Source organism: Schistocerca nitens, chromosome 2, assembly GCF_023898315.1.
Source record: "Schistocerca nitens isolate TAMUIC-IGC-003100 chromosome 2, iqSchNite1.1, whole genome shotgun sequence".
Classification (NCBI taxonomy): Eukaryota; Metazoa; Arthropoda; class Insecta; order Orthoptera; family Acrididae; genus Schistocerca; species Schistocerca nitens.
Window position 1 is genome coordinate 684464293 of NC_064615.1, and position 19636 is coordinate 684483928.

Consider the following 19636-nt stretch of genomic DNA (forward strand, 5'->3'; position numbering starts at 1 on the left):
TAAAGAAATTTAAACAAATTTAAAGAAATTTATAAAAATTATATTCGAATTGAATGTAAGCTATTACAGCAAAAAATTCGAAATTCGAGGGGGATGGCGAACACACTTTATGGCTGTACTGTTTGTAATTGTTTAAATAAAGACTTATGTCCAGAGCTGAATGAGTGCATGTAATAAAGATATTAAAAAGACTGGGAAACTGATATCTCAACCTCTTGTGGTGGTAATACAACACTAATGCTGTAGGTAGATAATAAATTTAATCAAATTTATAGACGTTTAAAGAAAGTTAAAGAAATTTATACAAATTTATAGAAATTATATTCGAATTAAACGAGCAGCCTCTAGTAGGGCGACACCATACCAACTCTGCTAATAAATTTTCCTAGAGAGTGGCTAACAGAATTGATGGTGGTACTGCTTGTAATTGTTTAAATAAAGACTTATGTCCAGTTCCTAGGAAGAGGTTAGTGGTGGTAGCCCTTTCTTTCCCGCAATTTTCTTAGCTTAGTAGAGGTAGCCCAATTGAGCTATCTTCCCTCCAAAATTCAAACTTGCCACCATGGGGCGTGGCACTTTCATAGGTTAGTAGAGGTAGCGCAATTGACCTATCTTACCGCCATCGTGAATGACGTCAATCGCGTCATCAGCTGACGTCACGTGAGGTCACATACTTGCGTCACGGTCGCTATCTTGGATTTGGGGCTACGTCCTTGTCTGGGGTGGCCTACTTTGTTGGGACGTCCTTGTTGCTCCACTACCGTCGCCCACGTCTGACAACCACAATGGAGGAACGTCGAATTGTGCACCGAATACATCATAATACCTTTGACATCAGCGTCTGTCACCGTAGAGCACGTATAGACTTTCTGGAACATACTGTATCATCCTGGGCCACTGGTAGTAGCAACCGGACTAGGGAATTACCATCCCATTCTTAGGTTGTTATTAATACCACAACGCATTTGCAGTCGTGCCTTGTCCGGGAAGTATGGACTGCTGATAAATGGCGTCGCACTGTGTTCAGCGATAAATCACGGTTTGCACTACCCTGGATGATATCGAGTCGAGTATGGAAAGGCGTGGTAAGAGGTCCCATTTTTCCAACGTTTTGGATAGGTACAGCAGTGTTACTGCTGAACCCATGGCGTGGGGAGACATTGGGTATAACTTCAGCTCACGGCTGGTAGTGATCGAGGTAAATCTTGCGTCCTCATGTGCTCCCTCTCAAGTGAGAGTGTCTTCGTGCCATTTTTCAGCAGGACAATTCCCGTCTGCACATGAAAAGAGTGTGTACGAACTGTCCGCATGATGTTGAGGCACTCTCTTGGTCAGCAAGATCCTCAAATCAGTCCTCAATAGAACATGTGTGGAAGCAGCTCGGATGTGCGCTCTGACCCAGAACCAGTAACCGGGACATCAAGGACCCATTACAACAGTTATGTGTCAGCTTGCCTCACGAGATCGCACAACAGCTTTACGACACCCTTCCCAACCGAGTCAGTACATGCGTCCATGCCAGACGGAGGTGCAACTTCATGCTGATCAGTGGGCTCACACTGTAATGTTCTTTGTAAATCTGCCAGTTTTGTAATCACTGAAATAAACTCGCATGCCCCTAAATTCAAGAAGTTTCATCTCGTCTCCTCCTCTCTTTCTGGAACTTTTTTATTTTTGTTTAGTTTTTCAGGCAGAATAGATTACGAATTGAGACACCAAAGAGAGTAGATAAGTTTTGCTATTTGGGCAACAAAATAACTGATGACGGACGAAGCAGGGAGAATATAAAATGTAGACTGGCAACTGTAAGAAAATTACTGAATGTATTTGTCTCGAGTGAAGCCTTGTACGAAAGTGGAACCTATTGAGCAACGGTGCTATAAAAGAATGATGAAGATTAGATGGGTAGTTCGAATAAATAATGAGGAAGTAATGAACAGAATTGTGAAAAGAATGACACTTATGGAAAAATCTGACTAAAGGAGGAGATCGGTTGACTTCACACGTTCTGAGTCATCAACGAATCGTCATCATTTTCGTCACAGAAGAAACTATGGGTGTGGTGGCAAGAGGATAAAAATTATATAGGGAGACTTGAATATAGCGAGCAGGTTCAGATGAATTTGGGTTGTTAGTAGTAATCACAGATGAAAAGAGTGGTCCAAGATTGAGTATCGTAGTACGCTGCATCAAGCAATCTTAGAACTGAAGATCAGAATAACATAACACTTTTTTCATTTTTATGTCTTTTTTTTATTTTTCTCATCACGTTAAAAAGAATTCCGAATACAGGGAGGTCCATTGATAGTGACCGGGCCAAATATCGCAGGAAATAAGCTTCAAACGAAAAAACTACAAAGAACGACACTCGTCTAGCTTCAAGTGGGAAACCAGATGGCGCTATGGTTGGCCCGCTAAATGGCGCTGCCATAGGTTCAGATGGCTCTGAGCACTATGGGACTTAACTTCTGAGGTCATCAGTCCCCTAGAACTTAGAACTACTTAAACCTAACTAACCCAAGGACATCACACACATCCATGCCCGAGGCAGGATTCGAACCTGCGACCGGAGCAGTCCCACGGTTCCAGACTGCGCGCCTAGAACCGCGAGACCACCGCGGCCGGCGTTGCCATAGGTCAAACGGATATCAACTGCGTTTTTCTTAATAGGAACTCCCATTTTTTATTACATATTCGTGTAGTACGTCAAGAAATATGAATGTTTTAGTTGGACCACTTTTTCGCTTTGTGATAGATGGCGCTGTAATAGCCACAAACTTATAAGTACGTGGTATCACGTAACATTCCACCAGTGCGGACGGTATTTGCTTCGTGATACATTACCCGTGATAAAATGGACCGTTTACCAATTGCGGAAACGGTCGATATCGTGTTGATGTATGGCTATTGTGATCAAAATGCCCAACGGGCGTGTGCTATGTATGCTGCCCGGTATCCTGGACGACATCACCCAAGTGTCCGGACCGTTCGCCGGATAGTAGCGTTATTTAAGGAAACAGGAACTGTTCAGCCACAAGTGAAACTTCAACCACGACCTGCAACAAATGATGATGCCGAAGTAGGTGTTTTAGCTGCTGTCGCGACTAATCCGCACATCGGTACCAGACAAATTGCGCCAGAATCGGTAATCTGAAAAACGGCGGTGTTGAGAATGCTACATCAACATCGATTGCACCCGTACCAGGAACTGCATGGCGACAACTGTGAACGTCGTGTACATTTCTGCCACTGGGCACAAGAGAATTGCTGGCCGGGGTGGCCGAGCGGTTCTAGGCGCTACAGCCGGGAACCGCGCGACCGGTACGATCGCAGGCTCCAATCCTGCCTCGGGCATGGATGTGTGTTATGTCCTTAGGTTAGTTAGGTTTAAGTAGTTCTACGTTCTAGGCGACTGATGACCTCAGATGTTAAGTCCCATAGTGCTCAGAGCCATTTGAACGATTTCGAACAAGAGAAATTACGGGACGATGACAGATTTTTTGCACGCGTTCTATTTAGCGACGAAGCGTTATTCACCAACAGCGGTAACGTAAACCGGCATAATATGCACTACTGGACAACGGAAAATCCACGATGGCTGCGACACGTGGAACATCAGCGACCTTATGTATGGTACGGCATTATGGGAGGAAAGATAATTGGCCGCTATTTTATCGATGGCAATCTAAATGGTGCAGTGTACGCTGATTTCCTACGTGATGTTCTACCGATGTTACTACAAGATGTTTCATTGCATGAGAGAATGGGTATGTACTTCCAACATGATGGATGTCCGGCAGATAGCTCGCGTGCGGTTGAAGCGGTATTGAATAGCATATTTCATGACACGTGGATTGGTCGCCGAAGCACCATACCATGGCGCGCACGTTCACCGGATCTGACGTTCCCGGATTTCTTTCTGTGGGGAACGTTGAAGGATATTTGCTATCGTGATCCACCGACAACGCCTGACAACATGCGTCAACGCATTGTCAATGCATGTGCGAACATTACGGAAGGCGGACTACTCGCTGTTGAGAGGAATGTCGTTACACGTATTGCCAAATGCATTGAGGTTGACGGACATCATTTTGAGCATTTATTGTATTAATGTGGTATTTACAGGTAATCACGCTGTAACAGCATGCGTTCTCAGAAATGATAAGTTCACAAAGGTACACGTGTCACATTGGAAGAACCGAAATAAATGTTCAAATGTACCTACGTTCTGTATTTTAATTTAAAAAACCTACTGTTCGTCTAAAATTTTGAGCTATATGTTTGTGACTATTACAGCGCCATCTATCACAAAGTGGTCCAACTAAAACATTCATATTTCTTTACGTACTACACGAACATGTAATAAAAAATTGGGGTTCCTATTAAAATAAACGCAGTTTATATCCGTTTGACCTATGGCACCGCCATCTAGAGGGCCAACCATAGCGCCATCTGGTTTCCCCCTTCAAGCTAGACAAGTATCATTCTTTGTAGTTTCTTCGTTTGACGCTTATTTCGTGAGATATTTGGCCCGGTCACGATCAGTGGACCACCCTGTATACATAACAAGTTTTCTTAAATTGTAATCTATTAACTGTTTCCTAACAACACATTTTTACTGAAGTAGGCCGTGACTTTCTGCCACAGTACGAGACACTGTGATGTATAATGAGTGGTGATCGCCTCGCTGACTACTGTACCCCGCACAGCCTGCAGCCTGGTGGAGGAGGGCGTGGCGGGCGTGGTGGGTCCCCGGCAGAGCGCCTCCACGGACGTGGTGCGCTCCATGTGCGACCGGCTGGAGATCCCGCAGATCATCGTCAACTGGGACCCCTACCCGCCGCCCATCGCCTCCTACCAGTTCAACCTGCATCCTCACGCTGACTTCATCTCACAGGTCAGCCACTACCTCTCTGCACTACATTGCATCCTACAAGGCATCCTAATACTATTATCATATAGCCGGAGTGAAAAAAATCACACTGTAATCGACGTATAGTCCATTGCCATGCAAATATTAATTAGTCATTAATTAGGCGTATCAGCATCAAAGTCTTTCTTCGACAGAATCACAGTACAGAATGTCAAATCGAACACCTTTCAGCCGTCTAAAGTTCCAAATTGTTATTTTATTGGCTACCGTTTCGCCGATAATCACGCCGTCCTTAGGCCCCTTAACAGACTTTCAGGGAGATTCTCACCTTTGCTCCAGTCCAGATAGGGACCATGCATCGGCAGGTGATGTTCAGAGTGATCACTGTCTCAAAAATCTACGGATACTGCCCCCTATTTCGACTGGATCACAGGTGGAAAGCTGGAAATTTTTCCACGAACAATACGAGACTGGAACAGAAGGGACAACCGATAGGGGTATTCAAAGTACCCTCCGCCACACACTGTCAGGTGGCTTTCGGAGTATAGATGTAGATGTAGAAGTTCCCTACAAGTAAGCCAGTCGAGTGGCATGAAGACGGCGTAATGTATCGCCGAAACTGATAGCCCAATAAAATAACAATTTGAAAATTTAAACGACTGAGAGGCGTTTTGATTCTTCATTCTGTACTGAACAGCCGAGCTCCCACAACCATCTGTGAAAACATGGACATACAGAGAATCACAGTAACTTCTGCTGCTAATGTGGTGGACATAAAAAAGACAAATTGCAAAGTGATTCACTCTCATAAATCCGATAAGTAGTTTCAAACAAATTACAGAATTTAGACTTTGGTATTTTGCTGCAGGGAGTATCAAACCAGTTAGTGGCGTATTTCATATTCATGTTGTCATGCGGAACTGTCGCACCCCACTGATGCATTTAAGGGTCCATTCTCCCCAGTCAGCCTATGAAATAAGCGATTCTTACGATTTTCTTTTGAGAAAAACTAATAAGGCAATCTACGTGAATCTTTTTGTATATTACTTATTGATTCTTGCGAAACATTTTCTGATTTTTTTAAAGAGTTGAAGTCATCGTTAAGCCCCACATTCGAGGAGCTAAATTTGGTCTGTCCAAAATGAGGTGTGCCCACGACGGAAGTCCTGCAGTCTACAAATCTTATGAAATCAGTAAACAACTATTTTCTTAATCTATAGGATATTGTGCATGAATTAGTAGCACAGTATTATGAAATCTGAAAAAAGTGGCAGAGGCTTGAAACCAAAATGTAGTTTTGTCCTGCTTGTTTGGTCACGCCCATTGCAATAACTAATGAGTGTATTAAAATACAAAAAATTAGCTTCTTACTGCTTGCGGACATGTCCGAGGAGTAATCCAGCCAAAGTTCAGAAAGATATCTTTATTAGAGTGCCCGTAATCTGTTCTGGCAGCCTGAAAAACACAGTACCAAGAAACGCGCGCCTGAGCATGAAAGTATGATTTATGTCAGATTGAAAACGGATTTGGGTAAAAATTTTCATACTCCCCGCTAATCTGCTATACCGGCACCTGACACGAACTGAAAATCCTTCTGCTCCACAATTCTCCTGTCGCATGTTTCCCGACCGCCGCGCTTCGCCTGAATCGTATAGCGCGCCGCGGCGAGTGTCGTAGAGTCAATAATGGTCGCGATCGGCGGCAAATTTTTCTGCATGGTATCCAACTTCGACTTCCACGATTTGTAGCAGTTTCCAGATGGACTTGAAACCTTCATTGAAAATCGAAGCTGCCATAAATCACGATATTTATTGGTTCTCGATCCGCAAACTGACGTCCACGTGTGCTATCAAATAGTTCACAGAGTGCAGAGCGCGCCCGCATTCGTATCTGCTCTCCGGCGCGCCACAGGGACCCTTTGCGCCCGAACCAAACAACGCGTAACTTTGTTCCTACTTGAGATCTGTGCTTGGGATTTTGATATGACAATCTACACACGTGGAGCTTCAAAAAAATACATAAAATGAAAAATCTGTTTTCTGAAGCTGACTGAGGAGAGTGGACCCTTCAGTGGAGATGATAACTAACTCGAAATAGTGGACAGACACAATACAAAACTGCATTTCCTCTCTGCGTCTTTACATCCATATTGCAGCGGGACAGAATATGGTTTTTTTCCTCATCCTGTCAGACGTATTTCAGTATCTGAGAAGTAAATCACAGAGTTCTGCGTAAGACAGCAAACCGTTTGATATTCTAAACAGAAAAATCGTAAGTTATAAATCCTTTAGCTTTTTTTAAACTACTTATCGAATTGTTGAGAATGGAAAGCCTTTGCATTCGTTTCTGTATCTATGATAGTAGTATCGTAAATTACTGTGGTTTCATTTGAAAATTACATCTTTAATTAATTTTACTTCGACATGAGGATATATTGTATAGCGAGGACTTTAGTACAATTCGCCTGGGTAACAACACGGTTACGACATTATCAGCGACTTAGGAAATATTAGGTGCACCGTCCTGTATACCATTTACTTTTAATCAGATAGCACAAGATGAAAATACATAATATTGTAATTACAAAATAAATGGAAATCGTCCCCTCTGGTAAAAAGTTTTAGTGTGTAGTATTTTTTCATGTAATAATGTTATATCCTCAGGAATTCTGACCACAATTTTACTTATAAGTGTTGTTAAATCTACATCTGTACTCCGCAAACCACTCCAAGGTGCATAGCGCAAGAGTACTTCTGATACTAGTATCATAACCACCCCCGCCTCTTTCCGTGTTATTGACGTACGGTACTATGGACGAATGTCTGTCGGTAAATACACTCCTGGAAATTGAAATAAGAACACCGTGAATTCATTGTCCCAGGAAGGGGAAACTTTATTGACACATTCCTGGGGTCAGCCCGCATCTCGTGGTCGTGCGGTAGCGTTCTCGCTTCCCACGCCCGGGTTCCCGGGTTCGATTCCCGGCGGGGTCAGGGATTTTCTCTGCCTCGTGATGGCTGGGTGTTGTGTGCTGTCCTTAGGTTAGTTAGGTTTAAGTAGTTCTAAGTTCTAGGGGACTTATGACCACAGCAGTTGAGTCCCATAGTGATCAGAGCCATTTGAACCATTTTTTCCTGGGGTCAGATACATCACATGATCACACTGACAGAACCACAGGCACATAGACACAGGCAACAGAGCATGCACAATGTCGGCACTAGTACAGTGTATATCCACCTTTCGCAGCAATGCAGGCTGCTATTCTCCCATGGAGACGATCGTAGAGATGCTGGATGTAGTCCTGTGGAACGGCTTGCCATGCCATTTCCACCTGGCGCTTCAGTTGGACCAGCGTTCGTGCTGGACGTGCAGACCGCGTGAGACGACGCTTCATCCAGTCCCAAACATGCTCAATGGGGGACAGATCCGGACATCTTGCTGGCCAGGGTAGTTGACTTACACCTTCTAGAGCACGTTGGGTGGCACGGGATACATGCGGACGTGCATTGTCCTGTTGGAACAGCAAGTTCCCTTGCCGGTCTAGGAATGGTAGAACGATGGGTTCGATGACGGTTTGGATGTACCGTGCACTATTCAGTGTCCCCTCGACGATCACCAGTGGTGTACGGCCAGTGTAGGAGATCGCTCCCCACACCATGATGCCGGGTGTTGACCCTGTGTGCCTCGGTCGTATGCAGTCCTGATTGTGGCGCTCACCTGCACGGCGCCAAACACGCATACGACCATCATTGGCACCAAGGCAGAAGCGACTCTCATCGCTGAAGACGACACGTCTCCATTCGTCCCTCCATTCACGCCTGTCGCGACACCACTGGAGGCGGGCTGCACGATGTTGGGGCGTGAGCGGAAGACGGCCTAACGGTGTGCGGGACTGTAGCCCAGCTTCATGGAGACGGTTGCGAATGGTCCTCGCCGATACCCCAGGAGCAACAGTGTCCCTAATTTGCTGGGAAGTGGCGGTGCGGTCCCCTACGGCACTGCGTAGGATCCTACGGTCTTGGCGTGCATCCGTGCGTCGCTGCGGTCCGGTCCCAGGTCGACGGGCACGTGCACCTTCCGCCGACCACTGGCGACAACATCGATGTACTGTGGAGACCTCACGCCCCACGTGTTGAGCACTTCGGCGGTACGTCCACCCGGCCTCCCGCATGCCCACTATACGCCCTCGCTCAAAGTCCGTCAACTGCACATACGGTTCACGTCCACGCTGTCGCGGCATGCTACCAGTGTTAAAGACTGCGATGGAGCTCCGTATGCCACGGCAAACTGGCTGACACTGACGGCGGCGGTGCACAAATGCTGCGCAGCTAGCGCCATTCGACGGCCAACACCGCGGTTCCTGGTGTGTCCGCTGTGCCGTGCGTGTGATCATTGCTTGTACAGCCCTCTCGCAGTGTCCGGAGCAAGTATGGTGGGTCTGACACACCGGTGTCAATGTGTCCTTTTTTCCATTTCCAGGAGTGTATCTCTGATTTTCTCGTTGTGTTCAGTTGACGACACGTATATTGGAGGGAGTAATACTGACTTGCAATGCGCGATCTCGGAATTCAAACAGAAAACCTCTCTGTGATGAACAACGCCTCTGTTACACAGTACTCCATTGGAGTTCGTGAGCATCTTAGTAACGCTCTATCACTTGTTAAACGATACTGCGACGAAACGCGCCGCTGTTCTATTAATCCACCCTCGTAAGAGTCCCAGACTGATGAATGGTACACTGAGGTGACAGGTCATGGGATAGCGATACGCACACATACAGATGGCTCAAAATGGTTCAAATGGCTCTGAGCACTATGGGACGTCACATTGAGGTCATCAGTCCCCTAGACTTAGAAACTACTAAGCCTAACTAAGGACAGCACACACATCCACGCCCGAGGCAGGATTCGAACCTGCGGCCGTAGCAGCCGCGCGGTTCCGGACTGCAGTGCCTAGAACCGCTCGGCCACATCGGTCGGCTCACAGATGCCGGCAGTACGGCACACACAAGGTGCAAAACGGCAGTCTACTGGCAGAGCAGCCATGTGTACTCAGGTGAAAAGGTGCCCGACGCAATTATAACCGCACGACGGGAATAAACAGATCTCAACGCAAAACGGTAGTTGGAGCTACACCCTTAGGACATTCATTTTGGAAATCTTAAGGGAATTCAATATTCCGAGATTCACAGTGTCAATAGCTGCTGAGAATATCAAATTTCTTCTATTGCCTCTCCCCAGGGACAACACAGTGCCCGACGGCCTTCACTTAACAACCGAAAGCAGCGGCGTTTGCATAGAGATATCAGCGCTAACACACAAGTAACACTGGGTGAAATAACGGCAGAAATCAATGTGAGACCTACAACGAACGTATCCTATAGCGCAGTGAGGCGAAATTTGGGGTTAATGGGCTAAGGCAACAGAAGATCGACGCGAGTGCCTTTGATAACAGCACGACATCGCCTGCAGCGCCTGTGCTGGGTTCGTGACCATATCACTTGGACACTAGATGACTGGAAGACTGTGTCGTGGTCAGATATCCCAATTTAGTTGATAAGAGCTGAGAGTAGGATTCGAGAATGATCCAGACCCCACGAAGCCGTTTACCTATGTTGTCAACAAGACACTGTGCAAGATGGTGGTAGCTCCATAATGGTGATGGGCTGTGTTCATATGGAATGGAGTCCTCTGGTCCAGCTGAACCGATCATTGACTAAGAATAGTCGTGTTCGGCTACTTGGATACCACCTGCTGGTCCGGAACCGCCCTGCTGCTACAGTCGCAGGTTCGAATCCTGCCTTGGGCATGGATGTGTGTGGTGTCCGTAGGTTAGTTAGGTTTACGTAGTTCAATCTGTATACTGATCAAGCAGTAAAGGAAACAAAAGAAAAATTCGGAGTAGGTATTAAAATCCATGGAGAAGAAATAAAAACTTTGAGGTTCGCCGATGACATTCTAACTCTGTCAGAGACAGCAAAGGACTTGGAAGAGCAGTTGAATGGAATGGATAGCGTCTTGAAAGGAGGATATAAGATGAACATCAACAAAAGCAAAACGAGGATAATGGAATGTAGCCGAATTAAATCGGCTGATGCTGCGGGAATTAGATTAGGAAATGAGACGTTTAAAGTAGTAAATGAGTTTTGCTGTTTGGGGAGCAAAATAACTGATGATGGTCGAAGTAGAGAGGATATAAAATGTAGACTTGCAATGCCAAGGAAAGAGTTTCTGAAGAAGAGAAATTTATTAACATCGATTATAGATTTAAGTGTCAGGAAGTCGTTTCTGAAAGTATTTGTACGGAGTGTAGCCATGTATGGAAGTGAAACATGGACGATAAATAGTTTGGTCAGGAAGAGAATAGTAGCTTTCGAAATGTGGTGCTACAGAAGAATGCTGAAGATTACATGGGTAGATCACATAGCTAATGAGGACGTATTGAATAGAATTGGGGAGAAGAGGAGTTTGTGGCACAACCTGACTAGAAGAAGGGATCGGTTGGTAGGACATGTTCTGGCGCATCAAGGGATCACCAGTTCGGTATTGGAGGACAGCGTGGATGGTAAAAATCGTAGACCAAGAGATGAATACACTAAGCAGATTCAGAAGGATGTAGGCTGCGGTACGTACTGGAACATGAAGCAGCTTGCACAGGATAGAGTAGGATGGAGAACTGCATCAAACCAGTCTCATGACTGAAGACCACAACAACAACAATTTAGTTCTAATTCTAGGGCACTGATGACCGCAGATGGTAAGTCCCATAGTGCTTAGAGCCATTTGATCCATTTTTTGAACCACCTGCTGCCAGACAACGATGTAATTTTCATGCATGACAATGGGCCATGTCACCCGCTTGAAGAACATTCTGGACAATTCGAGCTAATGATTTGGCCACTCAGATCTCCTGACATGAATCCCATCGAATATTTATGGGACATAATTGAGAGGTCATTTCGTGTACAAAATCCTGCATCGGCAACACTTTCTCAATTATCAACGGCTATAGCGGCAGCATGGCTCAATATTTTTGCAGGGGACTTACATCGACTTGCTGAGTGGATGCACTACGCAGGGCGAAAGGTGGTACGACGAGATATTATTAGTACCACATGACTTTTGTCACCTCAGTGTATTTTTTGGCATTCATGGCACATAGCTATCTATACATGCTTTATCATCACTATCACTTTCGGATAACAAGCATCATCACACTATTGTAGATCATACAGTGTATATTTTTGCTTTGTCATATTTATATGGCAATGTTATTAATACAGATACATGAAAATTATAATTGTCCTTTACAGAAAATACCACGTCTTGAGTACAGATACCTGTTTGTTCTTTTGATGTGCAGCACTTCTGATGGATTTGTATTAATAACACTGCCATACTGATAGCACACGGCATGGTAAGTACATAATACATAAACTTTAATGCTGCGATGATGGTCATTAACTAAAACCGGTAGTGATAATAAAGGGCATATACATAGCTGCCTGTCATGAATTTCATAAAATACCTAACAGCTGTTGGCAGTCGCGTTCAAGAAATATTCGTTCAATAATAGTCAGCAGTTGGTCGAGTGGGTGCTTTTTAAGCCATTATTTACTTCTAACTATCCGAATGAATTTCAGCGTGGCATTTTGTTTTCCTACAAATTGTTTCGTGTTGTCATTCTATATTCGCTCTTAGCATGGTGTTCATCCAAACCACAAGGCCCTGTAAAATGGTGACATGAGCAACGTGAAAATAGCCTGAACCGAGTTACTCGCAATTTGCCACATTTTATCTCACCGTGGCTGAAAAATAAACTTCTACTGATTACATTGAGGGACTGATGATGTAACTACAAAAATTTAATGTTTACTGTTTGTGTTAAGTACTTTTATTCAAAAATCTGTGGTTTCACACCCACACAGCTTGTAAACAGACCACATAAATTTTAATACTCTCCAGAGAACCTACACAGTTCAGAATCTAAATCTTCTCAAATCTCCACGATTTAAAAATTCCTCTTCTGCAACAAAATGTACAGGTAATTCAACACACAGATTAGCTCTCCTAAAAGTGAAAAGTCTTAATGCTCCACTCACGACACGGATTCAGAATACCTCCAACATCCGCTGCACGGGAGCGTCATTACTGTGGCGCGCCGCGTCGCACCTTGGAGCTACACCAGCACGAGGAGCGAGAGGGCTGCCATCTTCTTTTCCTTTGGTGGCTTCGTCCGGTGGACTGCAAGCTGCCGTCTGCAGAAGCGGGGTCGGGGCGCGAACTAGCGGCCTCCCGGATGCAGAGCTGTCTGCGGGAACTGAACTGAGCTGCCCTGGGCTGATGGCCGCAGCTGCTGAGGCTCACTACAACGACGGCGGTCTGCCGCTACACTTCGGCTCTCTACACGGGGTCCACGAATCGCGCCTGAGGGAGCAGTCAGCGGTGTACCGGGCAGCTAACGCATGCGGCGACCACTTGCCGTGGCGCGAGTAGGAGCGCTATGTCCGCAAGGCTGGGCAGCGCACAAAAACCTGACAGACCGAAAATGATGAAGCAATTAACAACTTGCAAATCACACTAAAGTTGAATTTTAATCAATTCGAATCAAGTGCAACGTTAATGTTTCTCGACAAACAACCTTCCAAGGCTGAGTTTTGCAATTCCTACTAACTGCATTACGTAGTCCACTGAGAGTCTGGCACAGAGTTCGACTGCGGCACATACACAATTGACAAAATGACAATGAGCGGCGGAACTGCATATATAGCTTCGGTGCGATCCGGTGCAGACCTCGTAACAGAACGACCCCAACTGAACTGCCAGTGCACCTCCATCTGCGCCCTAAAAGCGGCCTCTCGGCACACAGCGTTGAAGAAAAACATCGCCAGTACTTACGTTATCACAGTCTGTATTAACTCTGTAGCTAAATGTCATGTAAATATCTTATAAAAATTTTAGGGTGGAGGGCGATTGTTTCATTTCTAAGAAAAATGTCAAAATTCGGCAAATAGTTCTTTATTTGCTTTAGGTGCCAAATCAAATAGGTGCCATCAGCCCGCATTTAAAATTGACAGCTAATATCACTGTCCTCATCTCACAGGTCATACCATGTGGTACACATGCAAGACAGCCAGAAATGTACCGAAGTTCAACCCGAATTGTTACGCAATTTTCACAGTTTATACTCAGCTACAACATGAGTTTTACATTCGGTCCTTTTGAGTGGATTTCTTTAAAAGACGTTGCTCGCCAACTATTCCGTAAACAATTACGAAATATGCCACGCGGAATTCTTGGCAAAGGCACAGAGTTCACACGCGTTTATCTCTCCAACTAATTCCTTCACAAAGGTCAGATTTTCACAATCTGTCCGTAAATGCATCTGCTTTCATGGCGATATAAACCGAACGTGAAACAACAGTACATTCTTCATTTTACATATAACTTTTTCGGACACGTTCAACATGGCCTGCGCGTCCGACAACGAGACTACGACTGCCTCAATGCCGTTGCTCACAGCGCGTATACTACTTGCTAGAGCGCGGGAAGGACTTCACTCTGATTGGTTGATCAAATGACAGCCTATCAGATCAATCTTTCAAGATTATATTCGCGCCTAAACTGTTTTACACCAATCAACATTCGCAGATGCATTTACATCATGCTATGCTGCAAATATTAATAAAATGTTCCACCAAACCAAACCAAACGAAAACTAATCTTGAAATAACTTTAGAAAAACATTACTCTACAAATAACTATTTTGACTGCCTTCTTACAAAAACAAGCACACTTGGACACTCTTCAATAGCATGTAAGGGGAATTACAGCTTTCGTTGCAACAGCTTGTTGCATACTTTCCCATGATAAAGTTACATAATGTTTAAGAGGAGATAATATTGAATCTTTACGTATGTCCTGCATACGCACTCTCATTTACTCTCATTTATTTACACAACAAAACAAATAGTTATTAAATGAATATTAATTCTTACTGAATTCTCTATTAAGAAAACGAAAAATAGTGAACGTTATTTAAGTATAAAAATTCAAACATACTGACCTAACATTTTGTGGACTTCAGTAATGATTCCACCTGATAGCAAAGGACAAACTGTTATGCATCTGAACTGACTTTAATCTTACTAACATCGGTTTTTTGTATTTTTGGTAATTTTCTCTAACTTTGAAACTATCCCAGCGAGAAAGATGAGATTTTGCAACCAGCGTTTTTTATAAAAATGGCTCTGAGCACTATGGGACTTAACATCTGAGGTCATCAGTCCCCTACAACTTAGAACTACTTAAACCTAACTAACCTAAGGACATCACAAATATCCATGCCCGAGGCAGGATTCGAACCTGCGGCCGTAGCGGTCGCGCGGTTCCAGACTGGAGCGCTTAGAACCGCTCGGCCACTCCGGCCTGCAGCTTTTTTTTATAACAAAAGGCTAAATATAAAGTTTTTTCGAAATTTAATAAGATTTAGAATAGTTTATTTAGATTCTTAAGGGTTTGAATATTCTGTCCCTGGAACTGACACAAGTAAGCGCTTCCCACGGTCGTGCTAGCGAAAGGTGCGAGTGGATCACGCCAAGATACAAGCGGCTGTCACTGCCACCGACTCCAAAGCTACGAGCCCGTACTGCAAGGTAGCTTACTGCAGTAAAATGCTATTGCGGTTTGACTCGCCACGTTACACTTGTTACAGGAACATTTAATTTAATTTTTATTCCGTATCTTCATAAATGTAATTGGTGCAATTTTGGATATCTAATTTTAAGTAGTCTTTAACCTTTGAACTGTCCGCTCTGTCGTCGCTGTACCCTTTTCGGTGAGATCATTCTTTTGAATCGTGGCACATCAGAATCATTCTCTAAATGAAATCTTAGCCAAAATTATATTTCCTTCAAACATTCGAAAATTATAGAACTTTACAGAATACTTCTGCATTATCTTTTTTATACCAAAATATGCACTCTATCAATATTAACTCAATATATTTAAATTTACGAGATTGTAAAGCCTTGTAAAAACATTTGTTGAAGAAACTGATTATCTGATAATGTTCAAATTCTGGGTTATGGATTATATATTGCTACAACATTTTATTAACAAATTACATAACTATAAAAATATCAAAATTTTGTATAAGCAGTTATATAACATTATGGCTGCTGCAAGAACATGCAGGATCCCTCATTAGATTTGAGTTTGTAGTTCAGTGGTAGGGAGAGCACTCGAAGGATGGCTAACGCCGAAGCGTGCAGAAAAACACAGGCAAGTGTGTCACAGACTTTATTACATCGTGGACCCCATGTAGAGCGCCGAAGTGTAGCGGCAGACCGCCGTCGTTGTAGTGAGTCTCAGCAGCTCCGGCCATCAGCCCAGGGCAGCTCAGTTCAGTTCCCGCAGACAGCTCTGCATCCGGGAGGCCGCTAGTTCGCGCCCCGACCCCGCTTCTGCAGACGGCAGCTTGCAGTCCACCGGACGAAGCCACCAAAGGAAAAGAAGGTGGCAGCCCTCTCGCTCCTCGTGCTGGTGTAGCTCCAAGGTGCGACGCGGCGCGCCACAGTAATGACGCTCCCGTGCAGCGGATGTTGGAGGTAGCTTCAGCGGGCCGATTGGCGGCCGATATCCATCACCAAGAGGTCTTCGTGGTTGGGCTGCAATTTAAACAATCGCCATTCTCTCCGGTTCTAGACGCATACAAAATGGCGATTGGAGTGCTCGCTTTGAGCCTCCGGGCTCTCTTATTTATGCGTCTTTTCCTTACATCTCTGACGTAGTTTCTCGGGAGAAGACAAATGGAGTGCTTTTTGGTAATTGAAACGTCAGCTTTCGTCAGGCCACTTCGGCCCCTACACACAGGTCACTAGGCGCTGTAGTAAGTGCAACGTATGGGTTCTTCACAGCACGTCGCTGCCCTGAGCTGCCCTGCCTTCTAGCCTGCGAGCGGTGTCGTGTATCTGCCTCGCGAACTCCTTTGCAAACTATGAACATTCCGATGTGCCTACTACTGTCTTCCTGCCATAGCTGCACAAAAAAGAGTTCCCCAAACCCACGCCTGTACTTATTCGTGTCACTAGCTATCGAAAGCGCTTGTTTCCCCTAATTTCCACTTTAGTTGTTCAAAGCCTCGAGAAAGTCCCGACATTATCCAGAAGGTTATTGAATTAATTGTAAGTAATAACGGCTCTGTAACTCTTCCTTGGTTACACCAACAATTATCTCAAAATTTGTAGATTTCATCACGTTAAAACGTTATACCTGGAAATAAGTCCTGAAACCAATAACAAATCTAGTCCGATAGACGGTAAGTTCGTGTTTTATCCACTAAGCGACAGCGCAGAACTGTATCGAATGCCTTCCATCATTCTAGAATCACGGAATCAATCTGGGAGCAGTTTTCTACAGCGTTCTAGGTCTCACGGACGATCAGATCGAGCTGAATTTCGCAAGATCCTTGTCTGCTCGAACCACATTAATTTTTATATTTTCGTTCTCAAGTTAGGAAATAACTAGTAAACCTCACTTGTATAAAACAGCCTGAAAAGTCTGATTACTATTTGCAAATTAGTTAACGTGTGCCGGCCGTGGTGGCCAAGCGGTTAAAGGCGCTACAGTCTGGAACCGCGCGGCCGCTACGGTCGCAGGTTCGAATCCTGTCTCGGGCATGGATGTGTGTGATATCCTTAGGTTAGTTAGGTTTAAGTAGTTCTAAGTTCTAGGGGACTGATGACCTTAGAAGTTAAGTCCCATACTGCTCAGAGCCATTTGAACGAAGTTAACGTGTTAAACGTTTTATCTTAAGCGTATAAGAAAGAAAAAAATTGCAAAATGGTTAAAAATTTCTTAATTTTGTTGGAAGTTGCTAAGTGTTCTCGTTATGAAGCATTGGCTGATATAGTCTGGGTAATTGGCGCTCCATTTTAAGAAAAAGATAGTTGTTCACGCATTTCAATGCTTATGACGTCAAATCTCCTATGTCGTACAATAATATAATTTTGCAGATACATTCATCGGTATATGTAGATGTGTCTGCAATGTTTGTTGCGAATAGAGGTAGTAGTAAAGAACTAATAAATTAAAACGTCATGCCTGATATTGATGTTTTACCGCTCTCCATTGCAAGCAGAAGCTAGTTTTCACACATGAGAATGTCTAAGATGTCGTATCTCCCGAACTATGTGACGTACAATGATATAATTTTGCTGCTACATTCATTGCTACATGTGGATACTGTCTACTAACTGTGTTGCGAATAGAGGCGGCAGTAAAGAAGTCATAAATTAAAACGTCATGTATGGTGCTGAAGTTTTGGCTCAACACCATTCCGTTTTTGAGAAAACGACCCCTAAATTTCATGACGCTTAATCGACTCAAAATTGGCGTAATCGATAGATAATTGAAATCCGAGCATTTTTCATCATCGTATATGGGGTGCATGAACGAATATTTTCCTAGGAACCGAGAAAACAAACTATTACGATTGACGCTTGTGTAATGCTGAATGCGTCTGGGAATCTAAAACGTTTTCTCGACTCCGCTGCCAGATGCCTTGGTCTCTACGCCAGCACCGCTTATCCTGAAGGGTGCGGTGCTTAGCCGGCCGCGGTGGCCGAGCTGTTCTAGGCGCTTCAGTCCGGAACCGCGCGACTGCTACGGTCGCAGGTTCGAATCCTGCTTCGAGGATGGATGTGTGTGCTACCCTTAGGTTAGTTAGGTTTATGTGGTTCTAAGTTCTAGTGGACTGATGATCTCCAATGTTAAGTCCCATAGTGCCCAGAGCCATTTGAACCATTTTTGAAGGGTGTTTACCTTACGAGAACATAAGGGGCAGTCGTAAAAGTTTCTTAATATATAGGAAAATATACCTTTGTCGACCCCATATAAGATGATGAAAAATTGTCAGTTGTCAATTATCTATCGCTTCTGACGATTGTGCGTAATGAACTTTGGGGGGTGGTTTTCTCAACATGGGGGTACGGGGTGGAGGGCGAGCCAAGATATCTTAGAGTCCTTCATTTTCAGTTGTACACAAGTGATATGCCAAATTGGCCGAATTGGTTCGCCGTGTCTAGGCCTTCCCCTAGTTAGGAAATTAGATACGCGGTCACAAAACGTGTTCCACATTTCTGTAAAATGGTATCACCGATATATGCCCATAGTTAAGTGTATCTCACCCTAGAATATTTCTCAAGTTTGTATCATATCGGACTAACAGGTAATACTGAGCGTACACAATGGCAGCACGGGTGGTCATAGGTTTGTTCGACACTTTGAAGAGCGTCACTGAGATGGTGAAAAATCTGAAATTGCAGACACTTTATAGGAACGCAGTGGAACCTCCTAAGTATTGCTTCCATCGGAATTTCGAAGACAAGATTAAGTGCAGCGTGCAAAGAGGCGTTTAGGCAATCAATCTTGCCGCGCTCCGTACTTGAATGGAACTGAAGCAGTCATTAAGTAAGTTGTGCAATGTAAAATACTCGTTGCTATGCACTTAAAAAGGGTTTGCAGAGTGTAGATGTTGTGTTACCTCACGACGTTCACGCTGACACGGAGCTGCGTGTTGCGCAGGCGCTGGTGGACGTGCTGCACGAGCTGAAGTGGCGCTCCTACACGGTGCTGTACCAGGGCGACGAGTCGCTGGTGCGCCTGCGCGGCGTGCTGCAGGAGCGCGAGCCCCGCGACCCGCCCATCGCCGTGCGCCAGCTCGACGAAGACGGCGACAACAGGTGCTGCGGGCGACCGGCGC

General features: G+C 44.6%; 1 protein-coding gene across 2 annotated transcripts in view; it reads left to right on the forward strand.

The window, feature by feature from the left end:
• LOC126236825 (glutamate receptor ionotropic, kainate 2-like) overlaps positions 1 to 19636 on the forward strand; it is a 320846-nt gene that overhangs the window by 110352 nt on the left and 190858 nt on the right. For both annotated transcript variants that reach the window (XM_049946425.1, XM_049946426.1), the window contains exons 4-5: positions 4710 to 4897; positions 19459 to 19616. In XM_049946425.1, coding sequence (XP_049802382.1) covers positions 4710 to 4897; positions 19459 to 19616 — 346 coding nt within the window. The remainder of the gene's footprint in view (positions 1 to 4709; positions 4898 to 19458; positions 19617 to 19636) is intronic.